Source organism: Physcomitrium patens, chromosome 25, assembly GCF_059467195.1.
Source record: "Physcomitrium patens ecotype Gransden chromosome 25, ASM5946719v1, whole genome shotgun sequence".
Classification (NCBI taxonomy): Eukaryota; Viridiplantae; Streptophyta; class Bryopsida; order Funariales; family Funariaceae; genus Physcomitrium; species Physcomitrium patens.
The window spans coordinates 1,144,051-1,162,500 of record NC_143434.1 but is presented as its reverse complement, the minus strand read 5'-3'; the positions used below and the strand labels follow the sequence as shown (position 1 = coordinate 1,162,500).

At 34.9% G+C, this 18,450-nt stretch overlaps 1 protein-coding gene and 1 long non-coding RNA gene across 4 annotated transcripts; one reads left to right on the top strand and one right to left on the bottom strand.

Annotated features, from left to right (window-relative positions):
- The first annotated feature begins 6,353 nt into the window (after positions 1-6,353).
- LOC141045566 (uncharacterized) lies at positions 6,354-8,679 on the top strand. Of its 3 annotated transcripts, XR_012217777.2 has the most exons (3): positions 6,374-7,292; positions 7,397-8,214; positions 8,308-8,679. It is a non-coding gene; the product is annotated as an uncharacterized LOC141045566 (long non-coding RNA). The 3 variants fall into 3 exon arrangements; XR_016500903.1 differs by having other exon boundaries at positions 6,354-8,106; XR_016500902.1 differs by having other exon boundaries at positions 6,354-8,214.
- A 667-nt stretch (positions 8,680-9,346) lies between these two features.
- LOC112284135 (mannan endo-1,4-beta-mannosidase 7) lies at positions 9,347-13,295 on the bottom strand. Its single transcript, XM_024523723.3, has 5 exons — positions 12,095-13,295; positions 11,416-11,610; positions 11,129-11,251; positions 10,685-10,896; positions 9,347-10,532 (listed from the first exon to the last, which is right to left on the bottom strand). The coding sequence occupies exons 1-5, from the start codon at positions 12,362-12,364 to the stop codon at positions 10,031-10,033; spliced, it is 1,302 nt and encodes a 433-aa protein (XP_024379491.1). The 5' UTR covers positions 12,365-13,295; the 3' UTR covers positions 9,347-10,030.
- Between the last annotated feature and the right edge of the window lie 5,155 nt (positions 13,296-18,450).

Genomic DNA, 18,450 nt, shown 5'->3' with positions numbered 1-18,450 from the left:
AACAAATATAAATCATTTAATAAAATATTATTACATGAATACATGATTAAAATTTTTAAAAATAAAAAATAAAAATCATACAAAGCCATGGAGTAAAGAATTTTTTGAAGGATGTTGAGGATTTCAATGTTATCAACGCTTGTAATATGCATACAAAATTGAAAGGATGTTTTTCATTTTACCATTTATTTTATTTCATTTCTAGATACAAATTGTTCACTTTCAAAACTGAATTGATTGCTTGTTATTTTAAGAATTGTTATTAATTTGTAAATAATTATGGTAAGTCACACAATTACATAGTAAAAAAAACATCAATTATTCAGGAATTTGTGTGCAAAAAAACGTTTACAAACAGATTAATTATTAAGAATTTGGTTATTATGATAACATAATTATTGAAGGAAAAATATATCAAAACAAAACAAACAAACACACCACTAAAATCCAAAATTCCTCGTAATACAATAACTGAGTTTATCATCAAAGTAACATGTCTTTAGTGAGCATATAATGGAATGTTTCAATCCTATTTTTATTATTATTTTTTTGATGAAGAATGAGAAGACAAAGCCATAAAAGATTCAGAGGTTTAAGTAGATAATAAAATTGCATGATGTTCTGTATAAGTGGAACATGTGACAATTAATATATTTCTGTTGTGAAAAAAATTCAATAGATGAATCTACGAACAAATTTTCAAGGACTTATAAGTAGTATTGCACAATTTCACTGTTTTTCTTCTATTTAAAAATAAATAAATACTCATTTACAAGATATGTAAGCTTAATATTTGAACCTGGTATTAGTTGGCCTATATTAACTAGATTCTGCCTGCATGTATCAAAGTTATTCTAACCCTCTAAAACAAATAGACACTGTCTTACATTTTCCATCCAAAATGTGTATTTATATAAAGATAACTTCTTCATTTAAGTTTAACGAACAAGTGTCACTTCACGTTTTAGGATACCCATATGTTACCCACACTTTTATGTTTCATGGATTATTCTTGTGCACATATTGTATGTAATACACACATTTGACCAGTCAATATTTTTGGGGACATCAATTATTGTTGTTGTGTGTAGAGTAACAAATAATTATACACTTTTTTACTTCTCTTCCATTGTGAAAAAGTCAGACCCATACCTAACATACAGCATTCTTTAGAAGATTTTCATAGTATGTACAGTTTGGTTGAAAGTCATGAAATTTATTTATAAGAAATAAAGAAATCTAGACTACAGCTGTTTACAGCATTGATAGTTTACTATTTCATTATTTGTTGATATACTTACAGGTAGCAAAATTTACAACAAACCAGAGGTCTCTAATAGAAACAAAAATAATAATTTAAGGTCGTCTGTAGATCTGATAGATTTAATTACTTACCCTTTTTGTATTTATAAAATAAAGTAACAACTATGTTTGTATTTACCTTGACATAATCTATTTAAGTAATATTAGCATCTTTTTGGTGAAGCGCTTTACCAACCATTATAGAAGATGCTCAATTGCTATTTTTCCAACAGACAATTCATTCAATACCTATTTAAATTTTTATCTAAAATGATTGGCTATATTACAATCTTTAAGGAGTATTAAGGTGATCATAAAGTTTAATGTTTAGCAATTTTTTTACACTTTTTTGAATTTTAATATTGTATTTTTTTTAAAAAATAAAACAGTATCTATTTAATTTTATGATCTTATCGACTTATTTTTTTTAAAAAAATGATTTTATGACATAATTAATGATTATAATGAAGACTTTGTGGAGGATAACTTGACAATTTCATAGGAATATTTATGTGATCTATTTTTTGTTGTTCCAGTATCAAATCATGTTGTCTTTCGTATTTGTTTGTTTACTAGGAAATTTTTGTTATTATAATAGGTTTAAAATACGTTCTACTTCATGACTAATTAATATTTTTAAATCATAAGTTTAAAATGGAAAATAAGAGAAATTTACATTCTTCAACATCCAAATAAACATAATAATGTCAATGATGTATTATAATTTATAATGAGACCCATTATTTTAAAGATTTTTTTTAGAAAATTAATAGGATAGATATATCATAATTATTTTTTAAATGATTTATTTATAGGTATTCAAAAATAGGAACGTATGGAATTTTTAAAATTTGTAATAAAAGGAACATTGCAAGCAACTTATTTTTGTAACAAAAAGGTGTTTGTGTGTGTATATATATTTATATATGCATACATATATATTGAAGTAGAATCCACAAAAATATTAATTCTTATTGTGACTACATATATACAAATGTGGTGAAATAATGAAGAAATAATATTTATAAAGGTTTATTTAGTATTGTCTTTTGTATATACAAAGTTCTAAAAGCATACTTCAACTTTAAATCATATTGTCAATGTAGTTGCATTTATTCTTTCATTTTTTTGTTACATTTCCAATATCGAAATTATATTTATATGTATAGCATGTAATTTTAGTTTTAAGTGTAGCATCAATATAAACAACTTTGTGTGTGATATGGTTTGCATTACAATTCATTATTATATTGTATATTATTATGCATCAATAACTTGTTCTAACATATCATTTCCAAAGCATTATCTAGAAATGTAACATCAATCATCCACAACACCATCGATGTTTTGCATCTTTGCAAAATAGGAAGTTGGGGATTAAGTCACAATGTTTACAATCTATATAATATAGAAACTTAGGTACAAGACAAAGACACATAAAAAGTCTTCTCATTGGCCAAAATCAAAGAAATCGTTAAACAGCAAAAAGCCGTGCATAACTTGCAAAAGACCTCCAGTTCACTATTTGCAAACAATTTTCCCTTAAACCCAACCACACGAAAATTTCCACTAGTGTATAATAAGTAAGGAACAACTGCAATCACCAAAATGGCTTTTTCCTGAGTGACGGAACCAAGGGATGAAATGACCGCAGCAGGCGGGTCCTAAGACCGCCACTGCCGCTGGGTCCTAAGACCGGGGGGGATGGGCAGTAGGCACAAGGTCGGAAAGCGATCTGTGGGATTTGAAAGATACCAAGTGGGCGTGCTGCCGCGGTCGGTTGGCGGCACGGATCCATCAATACTTGGTCATGGATTCCTTCCTGGTGTCGGGCCTTTCGCTCGCTCGCTGAGACTTGGCGCCTGCCCTTTCCCTCTTTCCCTCTTGCCCGGCCCAGTGTCCCATTCCCTGGTTTAGCTCCCTTCTACCGTGTTCATCCACCTCCTCATATACGAGATCAAGTCAAAAAAAAAAAAAAAAAAAAAAAAAAAAAAAGGCACACAGCAGGTTGGGAGGTATTTATTTTATTTTTTACCTACATTAATCAATAGATTTTGGGTAGTTTTAACCACATATATATATATATATATATATATATGTTTATTCATGTCCTCTCACTAAGATTGGAACTTCAGGTTGAGGAGTCTTGGCCAAAGCCGAGAGAGGGTTAGGACAATGGATTAGGGGAAAGTAATTAGACAATATAAATAAGAATTAAACCATACCTTATTAGCATGACTAGTCTCATGCACAGATGGGGCGTAACCAAGATTGGTACTATAGATTGATGAACTCCACATGTGAGAATAGAGTGAAATTTCCAAAGTACCAATTGGATACCTTTCTTGCTAAACCACACAAATATAGGCTTTTTTAGGTAATTCCACCACTTAAATGAATTAGTTATCCAACGTAAACATTGAATTTAAAAATAAACATATAAACTTAAATGAATATATAAATATATATATATATATATATATATATATTGGTTTTTGAGTTATTTATTTTTTATATTTACTTTTGTATATACATCATCATAGAAATCAATGTGAAAATTATCATAAACTAATTAAGAATCGTACAACTGTCCTAATCAGAAAATTATTTGATTTCGTTTTTTTTATAGTGCCATTTATTAGAGATTATTTAACGAAACCACCATAGACTAAGATAATCATCATAATGAACCTTGGAAATGAAAAATTGTATTAAATTAGATACTTTAAAAAGATAATAACTTTTCTATTTTGAAATTGTATTGGTTCTTATATACTAATTTTAATTTTAAAGTAGGTCAAGAAAAATTGAAATGATATATTTACATGTATATAGTTCTTAATTTTATATTTTAAATTTTCATGTTTTATGGACATATTAATAAATTTGATATATTAATAGATTATGTAAAAAACTATATAAGCAAACAAACTCAAGGATATTTTAAGCATTTTTAGTAGAGGCTCTAAGTAATATTATATGATATTAAATATGAAATTTTTATTATAAAAATTAATGAAGGTTATAAAATATTATTCATAAAAAATCTAAGAAAAAAAATATATTATGATTAATTAGTTTTACTAGAATTAATTATAGTGATAGACTTCAATAGTGATTTACACTGTATATTAACGTAAAAATCTGAGAGTTGTGTAATATTAAATCATTATTCAATTATAATGAGTAGAAATTATAATAGCACAATAAAATATTAATGAAAACATATTTTACAATTTGATTCATTAAATAAATAATTTGAATATATTAATATTTAATGAATATATTATGTTAAACATAATATAGCTTAATTTATGATGTAAACATATTTTTTCAGTTTAGATCTTTTATACAAGGATTTAATTATTTATATATGTTTTATATAAATACATAGATAATGTATTGAGATTCTTTTTATGATTTGTTCATACAATTTCTTTGTTTTAAATTATGAATTAGTTTATGTGATTTGTTATCAACTTTCATATTTATTATTGTAAGAGTGTATCATTCTCTTTTATTTGTCATACTTCTATCTTTAGATATAGAAAATAAATATTTTTAAAATTTTATATCACTATATATATATATATATATATATAGTTTTTAGTTTCAAATAACTCATTGATATTGTTGTCTCTCATTAGAATTCTTTTTGATATTCTAGTAGTTATTCTCTATACTTCCAAAGAATGTCGTACTTGATACTATAGATTTAAATTATCTGAGATCTAATCTTTTGTATTCTTTTGCACTCAACCATCACAATCTTCAAATGTTATTAGTAGTTTTCTTAATATCTCTAATATCAGAGTATTACTTTAAAAAGAAAAAAAGTTGTATAATATTTTTTGTTATTTATCTAAATTTGAAAATGAGAAAAATTATTAACTCCATAAAATAAACTAAAAATATATAATTTAAAACAATAAACTCTTGTCAATGAACACATGGTGTAAGATTTTAAAGATTGTAATAAACATATTTATATAAAACTAGATATAATTTTTTAAAAAAATTTAAGATTTTTTTTATTGGCTAGAGATTACCATGGAATATACTACATGTCTAAATATATTTTTGTATTATAAAAAATATATGTATAAAAACTTTCACATATAATATAAGGATATTTATTACAATATTATTGGCTCTATATGACATTTAGTAAATTCAAGATATAATTGGTTTTTGATATTAAAACATATATTATTATTATTATTATTATTATTTTACAAATGTTGCATTCTTGAGAATATTTAATTACTCTTAGAATCTCCCTCTAAACTTATATGGAACTTATGTATTAGAGTGTAAGTAAGAATACAATATGAGAGACACTTCATTTCAGCCAACACATCTTTTGGAGCAAACTGAACATTATCTTGTTTCTAGTTTTGTATCCCAATTTTTGTTAATCAAATTATACCTTCTTTACAATGTACTATTTATATTTATTATTATTACTATCATTATATTAATCTAAAATTACCAAAAGGCCCTTGAATACGTTTACTCACATACTTATATAAATGAATATTAGTGAAAGCTTGTGTCATATATATATATATATATATATATCCTCTAAATTCAATGTACAATAAACTATCATTGTAGATATAATTTCTAATGCATATAAATTCCATCGTCTAGATTTATTAAAAGGTCTTCTTTAAAATTAAAATATTCCTCTAAATTTAATTTATGTAAGGAAAATTTTAATTTTTTATTAGATTTAAATAAAAAACATCACACAATTCAATTATTTATGTTAATTATAATATTTAAATGTTTTTAAAAATATAATTATTAGAATAGACACAATACTACTATTTTCTCGTAAATTTGATTAGATTATATAATTTTTTATTATTGATATAATAACACCAATAAAAATATATGTAATATTCATAATATTATGATACGAACGATATTTCCACCATTATTGAGGCGCATCATCATCGGAGAGGGCGACGGAATCGTCGGCCCTCGTCCGCGTCCACGTCGGCGTCGACGAGGAGGGACGAGATTTGATTTCGCCTCCTCCTCCGACTCTCCCGAGGCGGAGATCCCCATGCGCAGCACAGGCAAGAGGTGTTGGGGCTTGCGGGGAGATGGGTTGTGTTTAATTTAGTTGTTTTTGGTTTTGGGAGATGCGGTTGGCCATTCAGGTGAAGGTCAAGATGTTTGTTGAGGGGTCGGGGACACACAGTTGGTGTCGAAGTTGCTAAACTGGGCGGAGCGCGGAGGAGAAAGACGGCGAAGGAAAGACCGAGGGAAGGCAGCACACTAGCTATAGCAGCACAAGGGGATAATGCAACACGAAAGCGGCAGCCTCTGGCTGTTGTGATGCTCCTCCACCTCTGCACATGATCTCTCGCGCACTCTCTCACTTCATTGCCTCTCCTCAACCCACATTCCCACGTTTCCCCTAACCCGCCGCTGCAAATACAGCTTCTAATTCGTCAGAAGTGAACAGCGCCGCGACTCCACATTCTACGAGCCCTGCTGCTACCCACTCAGGCCGCACGGTCGCCTCTGCAGACGACAGGAGGGCACCAATGCAGAGCCTTGACTCCAGATTCAGTTTGGCAGGAACTCAGTGCTTCGACAGAGAAGTCTTTTTGTCAACTACATAATAAATTCTCAGCATGTTTAGATAGAGGTTGGGGTACAGTTGGAAATAGTAGAATACGGGTTTGTTGTTAACTGTAAAAGGAGAGGCCAACAGCGATGACTCAGATGGCTAAAACGAAAGGAAGCAGGTTACTGGTTTGATAGGATGCGTTATTTAAGGTGGGGTAGGGGCAGGGATGGTGAGAGTGAGAGCGTTACCGCTGGGGCTGGGATGTAGGGGAGCCTGTACATGATGTGAAGCCTGGCCCCCACATCATTCTACCTATAGGAGAAGTAAGATCCTCTTCGAATGAGGGTTTGTCAGGAATACCGTTATCCCTGCCCAGGCCCCGTCCCTCATTGTGCACTGACAGGTAATCAGATTATTAAAATTCTACACTTGGCTCTCGCTAATTTGAAGGAAATTTGGAACTGTTATTTTAAGTCAGCTTTCTTTGACAATTCACATTTAGCGCAGAGCTTGTTTCCATGATGCCTGCTCTGTTGCCAAACCGTTGAAGTGGCAGTCAACAAAATGCTGCCTACTCGTCCTCGTCCTCCTGCACCATCTCCTACAACATCGGGTAGTTGCTTCGGCTGCCACTTCGATGGCCTGGCGAGTTTGCGGATGTCATTGTATTATAAATTTTCCACGTGGAAAAATTCCTCCTGTGATGACTACATGATCCTGAAGGAATACGCTTACATCAGGCGGCACTGGAAGTGGCTGTTGCAACTGCAACTCATGAGCTGCCAATGCGGGGGAAATGGAAAATACTGCAGCTCTGACTGGTTGTGACGTTTTGTTTTCGCTGGCGTAAGCCTCCTCTGCCATTAATTGCCAGAATTATGTTGTCAGCTGGACTGTTGCATTTCCTACTTCAAGTTGATCATGGTACATGGCCAAACTTAGTCGGTAACTGTCATGTATGAGTCACATTGGCAAGTAGTACCCTAAAAATGATCGAAGTACTATTCTTATGCATTGCGAGTTTTTTTTATACTTTAGTGTAAGTTCCTTGAAGTTCACTTACGTTCCAGAGTGACATGTGTCGTGCACTTTTGCACGATTGGAAGCCAGGGATCATTCTGCTGAAGGTTCCCGAACTGTAATTTTACAAAGATATCTTGCAAGGAGCGTAAGGTGTCTTCTGTGGATGAGATTCCGAATCGCTATCCTCGATCCCTGTACGCATCAATCTGGACTATCACATGTATAACTCAGGTGTACAGTAAAGAATATCCTGGCTCGGAGAAATGATAACTTGAGGGGTTGCGGCTGCAACTGAATCTTGCGTACGTAATCGCATTTATTTTTTGCTTGTGAGCACCAGTTTAGATCCTGGGCCAGATTGAAAACTAATCTCGACGTTGCTTGGACGTTAGCAGAATATTCTTCACACTTGAAACTTGGCGAAATTGCCAGGAGACGGAAACGCTCCTCCGCCTCTAATCAGTCATTTCAACTGGCTTGCCCAACTCTCGGAAGCTATTAGCATCTTTGACTCGTGGCCGATGCTGTCATAATTCTTCTCCTGAATCTAATTCACCCATTCGAGATTGTGGGATGTCGTCACTCCTAACTTTGCTCACGGTATCTTTGAATCCAAGGGTATAATTATTCGGGCAACTCCATATCGTTGCGATTAATCTTAGTATAAGCGTCTTGATCATGCGCTACTTCTGTTTGGTGGAAAAGAGGCGAGAGGAATTTGGTGTGCTGAAGAGGAACTAAGGATTATGATTTGCATGGAGACAACTGCAAGACACAGATTGCCCCAAATAACGAAGTGAAGTATCTCTTTCTAGATTATTTTTTGATCTATTCTATCGGGGAGCCAACGGCTTCATCAGGCACGCTAGAAAGGTCCCCTCGAGAAAGTTGCAGGTGTGTGACATGTAGTATGTCTTCCGAGTAAGCCACACGAGGTGATGATTGTGTAGTCCAAGTTGCGGCTTCCACATCCAAACCGAACATCTTTTGAGAGGGAGACATTAGTCGTTGTAAGTGTTTGCTGCAACCATAAACCCATGTGCTACGATGCCAAAAACGAATAATATAACGGTCTTGGGTTATTACAAATGTCCTTTATGAATCTTCATTGACCGAGTGCATTTCAAACGGTCTACGTGACAAGAATATTCATTCCTCATTCTGTGTGGCGAAGAATCTACAGTGGGTGCGCATAGCTGAATTGGAAAGAAGATGCATTGATGGCAGTTGCAGCTATTCATTGTGGGGCTGTCACGGATGTTTGCACTGCTGTTAACATAGTCTGCTTTTCTGGCACTTGAATTTCTGCCTAGTGCTTGATGCTTCCATACATAGGTTCAAGTTGAAATATAAAGTAAAGGATGACGTTAGCGCGTTCTTCTCAGTACTGGGGGCTTGGAAGCACAAAACCAATCCTCTAAGGATACGAAGGTGTTGGTCAATATGATGAATTTATTAACAGATTTACAAATTAAAAATAATCAGTCGTAAATATTCTCACTTCTAATTAACAGTTCCAGAAGACCCCCAAAAAATCAAAACATAAAAACAGGCATAAAAACACACTGCCTTGAAAAGTCCTACTTCGATGGGGCCGAAGTAGAATATTTGTCGTTGTCCCTCAGGGGGAGGAGAGGGACAAATTATGATACTTGGTCGATTCTCATCTCGTCCTTGTTGCACAAGGACGCACACTAACTCCAGAAACTACTACTTGAATACACTCAACTGATATCCCACAAGTTACAACTACGCCTATCTTCAGCAGCAGGCTGCACTGAATGGAAATCTTCCTTCCTCAACCCAACCGCGTCATAGATTTCCCCCAAACAAATATATAATATATATATAATATAACACATACATCATATTATATATATTATATCATATATATATCATATATATATATATATATATATATATATCATATATATATCATATATATATATATATATATATATATATATATAGAGAGAGAGAGAGAGAGAGAGAGAGAGAGTTTACTTCTGAACTTCTAGTTCAGAAATGCAGAGAAATTAATGATCACTTGCAATGAAGTTCCAAGTGAGAACCACTTTCAACTTCCCTTTCAGTGTAAAACTGGGTATCAATCTGTGATTACTTAAAGATATGACGTAAGCCACTTTTGATCACGTTGGAGATGGAGTGGCGGTGGGGTGAAGACGTCGAGTTATCTCCATGATTCCTCCGCCCGAACATACCGTGTAAATCCATGTCAGACTCGTTGTGGCAGTGTCCAGGGGTACTAGAAATAAACTTAAGCCTTGCTGACTGATTTGCCATCAGGTTGCAGATGCCTGACCCGCACCCAGGATCACAGCCATATCCATCATTCCAATCGCACATCGCTGGGGGGAGAAGCTGCCATTGAAGAGCTCCTGCTGCAGCCCCCTGGTTCTGGGCACTCTGATACACTTGGTCGTAGACTATGCTGTAGAATGCATCGCGCTTCTCCTCGCAGAAGCCGGATTTCTTGTCTGAGAGGCCAAACTCGGTAAAGAGCACTGGCATACGAAGGACCCTCTCTGCATCCTCAATGTGGGCTCTCACCCAGCGGTTGAAAAATTCGAGCTTTTCGTCCACATTGTCAGTGCCTAGCCTGTACATGGGCCGTTCTTTATATCAACGACGAACCTATATCTAGAGTAAATCGTATCTTGGAAGAGCCATGATAGTTGTAAGAACAATATACAACCAGTTTGTACAAAAAAATTGATGGGATTTTCTTAGTCTCATGAAAATTAAGCTCACCAAGAATCTGGGTAGGCATGAACCGTGGCGAAATCAATGCCAGTTACCCGATGGTCTCGAATGAAGTCGGTGCCTATCGTACCAGCGTAGCTATTTGGATTGGCGCTAGACCATCCTTCGCTGTTGGATGCGTAGAATCCCTCCGAGCCAACTGTCAGGAGGTGGTTATTGTCCAGACTCTTTACATACGCAGCCATTTCTTCAATCCATGCCTGCCGCAATAAGACAGAGATCCAGCGCCAAAAACGTCAATAATTCAGGACGAGAGAGTAAGAAGTAATGCTCACAACCGACTTCAGGAAATGTCGGCGTTCCATAGAAAAACCAATAAACCATTCACCGTTGAACACTACAGTAAGGCATGAATAAATGGCGAGAGATTTATATATTGAAACTGTTGTGAGAACATCAGATGTGGTAGACAAAATAAGATGAGAATGGAACCTTGAGAGCATGTCCTGAGGAATCGGATGGGCATTGAGGTTCATTCATAAGCTCCCAACCAAAGATGGTCGGATCGTTGCGATATTCCACTTGGTTAATGGTGTTCACTCTTGTTAGCACAGCCTGCAATAAATTGGCGTATGGCTCGAAATTAGATTCATACTAAACTGAACAAGGTGAATCTTCATTTGAAACTCCCTCCAATCCTTCATGCCATTCACGAATGTGAAAAAATAAAAAACAAAACCGTGAAATTTGTGCTTGAAATATTAACAGAAGGGTAGTACCTTGACATGGTCTCTGTAAAACTGGCGGCACTTGGAATTTCTAAAGAAAGCATCATCCGAGGTAGTGTTCTCTCCTGCCGCCCTAGCCCATTCCACATACTTGGGTTTACCACCATAGTCCTTCCAATTGTTCACGAAGCTCAGAAGCAACCTCACCCCATTACATCTGGCTTGATGTATCACATAATCCAACGCCTGCCATATCCAGCACAGTTCACATCACTAGATTAGATATGAGAAATCTTCCAGCTTAGCCTTCAATAAATGGTGTCATGTAAGTGGTCTCTGCATGCAATTTGAACCCTGTAGCACTCGGAAAATGTGCGAGAGAATTACACAGTCGTCAAAACGACTGAGGCTAATGCCGGAACAGTAGAAGGTGATGAAAATGTTCCCCCTGGATGATATCTAAACATGATCAGGCAATGACGCTGCTCAAGCGCCTGAGCCAGAAACATGAGCTAATTCTCTCCTCTGACATCTACCCCGGAGAAGTGTAGAGCCCCCTCGTAAATGTAGCCAGGGCCAGACTAACAGAGAACAACCCGATCACAATGAAAGCAATGCAGCACCAGTGTAACCCGAATTCGCAGCTTGCCCAACCAAGTGTCTGCAACAAAAAGGTTCAATTCAGCGAAAATACATACACAACTCCGGGGAGGCAGTCTCGCACACTCACCTGAAACACTTTCTCGTCGTATCTCCCGGGAGACATCTGCAGCGCTTGGTAGGTGTCATCGTTGAATGCCCAAGTGCGGCACACCGTGAGCCCCAGCGACGCTCCGTCGCGCAAAATTGTGTCCACACTCGACCGCGTGCTGCCCTCTGAAGCAGTAACCATCAGCCAATACGAGTTCCACCCATTCGCGTAGAATGGGTGCCCGTCCAGCACCAACTGACTGCCGACACGCGTCACAAAATTCCATGCAGCGATCCCCGACCCCGCCATTGCCCCAAGATCCCCGCAATCCGAGCACCCACTTGCACACCAATTACCTCCTGTCGGTCATCGATATTGTCCTGCGGCTAAGGTTAAGCTAAAAGTGAGCAGCGATCTCGAAAGCGGCTGGCATAAGGCTGTGGACGGTAGTCTTAGTTGCAGAGCGAAATTTTCGAACTTCGCGCACAAGGAGCGCTTCGCATTCAAGCAAAGGCCGAGATCGAATGCGGGAGAAGTCTTTTACATGGAGCTAGAAACTCCTCAACATGGGCAAGTTTGTAACGTCGCACACAGGATGAGATGCTTGGCGACAAAACAAAACAAAACAAAAACAAAATTGAAAAAAAAAAAAAAAAAAAAAAAAAAAGCTCGGGGTGAGGATCTAAAAAGAAATGTAAAAACGAAAGTGAGCTCGGGAAGCTCTTGACCAAGATTGGAGCTACAAGTGCAACGTTGCTACGGGTGCTGCGCGAACCATGCCTATCATGCGCACGGGGATGATTCCCTCTTGCAAGCTTTGAATGTCGCTCCAGCCTCCAGCTCCCTTGTCGATCGCCCCGTTGTCGCCAAGCTAATATCTTATGCACATCTTAATCTTCTCCCTTCTTGCGATCACTCTGACATAGATTGATACCTAGCGCCCTTATCACGCCACACGCGAGGAGACCTGCTCTTTAACCACCACCCTCCTTTCGATATTCCTTCACTTCCACCTCTCTCTCTCTTTCTCTCTTTCTTCTCACCGGCGAGGGGGATTCAGCAGTGGCATTACACTTCCTCTGAACCCAGCGACAAAATTCACCTTTTCAGCACGAAATCTGCTGTTTAGATGAACCGATAAGCCCGATTACATTCTGCGATCCTCCTCAGCGGAAAGTAAAATCCTGACAAAAGGCGCCTTTCTAACTTTCGGCTGTGAAACACCATTGTCATCGGTGTCCCCCCCCCCCCCTTCCCCCCCTCTTCATACGATCGCATTATTACGCGCTTTATTTAGTGCAAATATAAAATTACAATAAAAAAGGCAGCGACGTCATTACTGGTGTCGATTTAGGGTTTTGCCTCACAATCTAGGGCTCCGTGTTCCTATTCATGGCGTAAATTTGGCTTCCTGCGGAGCATTGCTCGCTGAGATTTGATTCTCACATCGCCAGCGCGGGACCCACCCCCTTAAACCTGTACTCCTGGGACCCGGCCTAGCCCGCGTTTGGTACGGGGCAGGCTCACAATCATAAACCTCGACGAGGGCGGTGGTGTCGTGTTCCTTATGCGCCACGTGGTCTCTTTCCATTGGTTATTTTTCGAGTGTTATATAACCGACCTGGATTGACTTCCTCCTCCTTCTCTTCCGCCTCCTCCTCGCAGTGTGAATCCGATGCTGGATATTTGTTCAACCGACGGCTGATGTAACACTTGGGAAGACTTTTTACTTTTTCTCATTAACTTTCCCCTGCTTTTTCTTAAATAAAATTAAAGTTGGGGAACTCGACCGTCTAATATTGATGTACTCTACAATCCTTCCAGAAAATACCTTTTCGTGAAAATTGGGCATTATTAGCAAAAGTGATGAATTTTTGGTTAAGAAGAAGAAGAAAAAAAAACAAGTGTTCCATATATTAAAATTAGAAAATTTGTAACAAAATAAAATTTCTTAATTTTCTTATTGAAAGTATAATAATGAAAAAATCTGAACATATTAAAATGGATATTCTGTTTTTCATTTTATTAGGTCTAATATCATCAAAATTGTCATTAAAATAAAATTAAGTATTATATTTAAAAAAAAATTAAAATAGAAAATTAAATTAATATGTGAATATTTATTAAAGTGATTTTTATTTATTCTTAATATGATAGTTTTTCTTTAGTATGTGATTACTTTCATAAACAATACTTAAATAAATAATGCTACTTTTTACTAGTATAAAATATCAAATTTAATTATAAGAGATAGTACTTTATTAATTAATATCTAACAATGGTTTTTTTCTTCTTTGGATATCTATTAATTTTTTTGTTCTTATATCAATTCTATCTATTCATAACATAATTTTTATTATTTTTATTTTATATTAATTTATGATTTTAAAAATATTTTATATTAATATTTTTTTAAAGATATAAAGATATAAGACAAAGAAATAAAAAGAATAAAGTTTCTAAACTACATATTATGTTAGAGTAGAAATAAGACTAAATAAAAAACTACAACTAAGATAATAAATAGGTTTTATCTAAAACTTACATCAATAAAATATAACAATCTTTTCTCTTGTTCATTCAATTATATTGTAAAAATTAAGTCTTATTAAAGATTCTAGAAGAAGTTCTTGTATTTATGAAATATCTAATAAGTCAAAAGAATATTTTATAGAAACTTGTAGAGTACTATAGAAGCTTTTAAAAGATTGAAGGAGATTCTAAAATCAAGTAAAAGATGCTAAAAAATTAAAATATTTTGATACTTACTAAAAAATTATTAAATTATTATTAAATTATTAGATTTAATAATAAAATTAAAAATTATTTATAGTAAAGATACATGCACTATACACATAAATAGAAATAAATTATAACTAATAGAAGTAAGTAGAGACATGTTAAGTAGATACTATCATCTTAAAAATTAATCAAGGACTTTTTAAAAATACATATTAGTTCTATATGTATTGTTAGATATATCATATGATTGTATATACTTCTCTTGGAAGTTTGTAATTTTAAAAAGCTATTATGGAAGTATGCAGTCCTTAAAAGTGTTGTACAACATTTTTTACTTGTTTTATGGTGGGTTATGAAAGTTTTAAAGAATTAGAAGTTTTCCGCATGTGAATGTGCAAGAGTTAGTTTAGTTGAAATTGCTTAAGGGAAAAGAGAGAGCTAAAATTGAAGCTTGGCCAACAAGTCTAAGACATTACCAAATTCAGCCAAAATTATGGTATTAATAGGAAGGTATTAAAGTTTTGGTGGATATTCCTATACATGAATTTGGAAGGAAATTTGGATAAATTCTATAGCTCAAGCTTAGTTGCTAGTGAGAACTCGGTTCAAGAGCTAGGAGATGGAATTTTTAGTGATTTTATTTAGAAGATTCAATGGATTGTTGTAAGATTTGTTATCATATTTTTGCTTGAGAATACATTGAGCAATTGGTTGTCAAAAGTAAAAATGCAACAACAATCCTACCAAGTCTAATAGAGTCTTAAATATATTTTAAATAATCTTTAATAATCCTAATTAAACTTTAATCAATTATGAGTAAATTTAAAAGAAATTACAAAAGAAACACAAAAAGTCATAAATTAATTTTTTTTAAAAATAACAAAGAAATCCTAAAGAAATATAAAAATAAACCTTAGAGAAATAATAATAACCTTAAAAAAATATTAAAAATAAGAATCTTGAATAAATCCTAAATAAATCCTAATTCAATTCTAATTTTATCTTAATTAAAATTCTAATGAATCTTATCTAAATCTTAGATCAAATTCTAATTAAATCTAAAGGTGCAAACTAAGAGAGAATACTTCCTAATTGAAGTGCCTTTATGAATCTGACTAGAAGAAATCCATCGAGTTATTGGAAAGGATGAAATCTTAGATAGAGCTTGACTTGTTGCAAAAATCCTTGAAATTTTGATCTTCTCTCATGAAACTTTTGAGGCATACTAATCCTTGTCCTCGTTATACTTCTAAAAGCAAAACTCCTCAAATTGGCCATGAGGTCAATCTACTTGCTTCCTTCGATTGCACAACTTCTTGTCACAAACTTTGAACTTTTTCATTAGCGTAGGCATAGTACCTCCATGATTCATATTAGAAATACATGATATTTCTATTCTTAGAGTATTGATAAGTTCATGAAGATCTACAATAGTTTAAAATCTATTCTCACTTCTATTAAAAGTAGCATCCATAATTTTTTCTTCCATAGACAATTCAAACAAATTCAAAAAGTTAAACTAAAGGAGGGTAATCTACAACTTCTAATAAAAATTTCTACATAGAGGCATAATCCACTCTCTTTAAGGAAAAAATCAATGTTAGAAAATGAGATTTTTTGTTTGAAGGTGGATAGTGTCAAGGACAAGAACTCGATAAAAAAGACAATTCAGACAAGTGAGCCTTCACTCAAAGAGAGGTAAAAAAAATATATATAAATAAGTATATATATTGAAAGAGGAACTGGAATGGCTATTGCCAAAAGACAAGAAAACTAAAGACCCTTGAAACTAGACTAGAAGCAAGAAAGGAGTTGACAAGAGTGAAGAAGCCTTCACTCTTGTCTCTATATATACTATTTAACTAAGAGCTACGTGGCGACGTTCTATAGGACCTCCAATAGGTGTTGACTTTGTAAGGCACATGCCTTGACTTACAAGGCAAGTTTTTCTACGTGTGGGCCACATAGTTAGCTTGATCTTCAAGCTAACAACATGTGTGGCACATGGCCAACTTGTTGACCACGTTTCTAATCCAAAAAGTCAATTAAAGACACCTATGAAGTCAAAACAGCGTCTAAGAAGTTTCTAGGAAGCTTCCATATTAAATATTATAGAATTAACTTATTTTTACCTACTTTTACTTACTTCTACCTATTTCTATATGTAATTATTAGCTTACATGATTATGGCCGTGACATTATCCCCCCTTCTAGAGACGAGTTCCACGAGGAGCGGTCATCATATGTTGACGAAATCTATGATGCGACAAATTGTATTCGCCACATACTCTGATCTCTGTTCTCTTCGAAGATGATTGATAGGGCCTCTCAACCATCGGTAGTGTCCCATACCAGGGCGGGAGGACCACCCAGTTATTTGATCATTGTTGAGGCCTTAGTAACTTCCTTCAAATAAAATATTTGGAACACCATCAGGAATTGTTCCTACCTCTAGCAAAATCACCAAACATCGGGAGTCCCTTCCCAAATCGTGATACCAAACGCGTTGTATCTCACCATCTATTCGAGGAAGAACATGTCGTTCTTGAAGATCTTCATCTCGATTGCGTCGTCTTGAAGGTTGTGATAATCGTAATATCTCGTCCGGCAGGTCAGTAAATGAAGGCTCTTGAGTTAAACCCGCTGGTTGTTGGTTCTCCATCTCTTGAGCGCCACTACTACAATGAAGCTACGAACAAGAATTGAAAGTAGAATGTTAACTTGCCTAGATGTTGTTTCTTTTATAAAGAAGGTTTTCATCTTGATTTTGATGGATGTCGTTGATGAAAAGCCTCCACCGTCTTTGCTACATTTGTAAGATTCTTTAATGGCTCCCATGTGCGTTCACTAATACCATATCCGCGCCAATGGACAAGATATTCTAATTTATTTCGGCGTCGCCTTGAATCTAAGATTTCTTCTACTTCAAACTCTTCATTATTGTCCACTTCTATAGGATGAGGTGGAGCTTGTCGTCTTCTTGGTATGTCCACTGTCTTGTATGGTTCAAGAAGAGATACGTGGAATACTGGATGGATTTTCATTGACTGTGGTAGATCTAAACGATATGCAATTGGATTGATTTGTGTAGAAATAGAAAATGGTCCCAGCCTTTGATAGTCCAACTTGTCACAAGGACGAGTGGTCTTGATATTGCGACGAAGTAGTCATACCTTATCACCCAAGACGAATGATGGTTGTTCCTTTCGATAGACATCTGCATTGGCCTTTTGTTGTTGTTGAGCCTCTTTTAACTGCGCCTTCATCGTTGCATGTAGCTCTGATAAATGAATAACCAAATCTTTCGCAGCAGGATTATCACCTTTTGAAAAGTCAAAAGTATCAAGTCGTGAATGATAACCATAATTAGCAAAGAAAGGTGTTTGTTTTGTAGAAGAGTGTACCGTGTTATTGTAAGCAAACTCTGCCAATGGCAAAAGAGTTGTCCAATCATCTTATTGATAATTAATGATACATCTTAAATATTGCTCTAAAACTTGATTAACACGCTCCGTTTGTCCATCAGTTTGAGGATGGAATGTCGAAGATAGTTTTATATCCACTTTAAGAATCTTGAAAAGAGTCCGCCAAAATCTTGATACAAATTGAGTTCCCCTATCTGATATAATATCCTTGGGTAATCCATGATAGCG

Coding starts and splice junctions, on each gene's coding strand:
- LOC112284135 (XM_024523723.3), bottom strand. CDS start 12,364: ATGGCGGGGTCGGGGATCGCTGCATGGAATTTTGTGACGCGTGTCGGC. Junction 11,611..12,094: donor ACGACGAGAAAGTGTTTCAG/GTGAGTGTGCGA, acceptor TGGATATGGCAG/GCGTTGGATTATGTGATACA. Junction 11,252..11,415: donor TTTACAGAGACCATGTCAAG/GTACTACCCTTC, acceptor AATTTATTGCAG/GCTGTGCTAACAAGAGTGAA.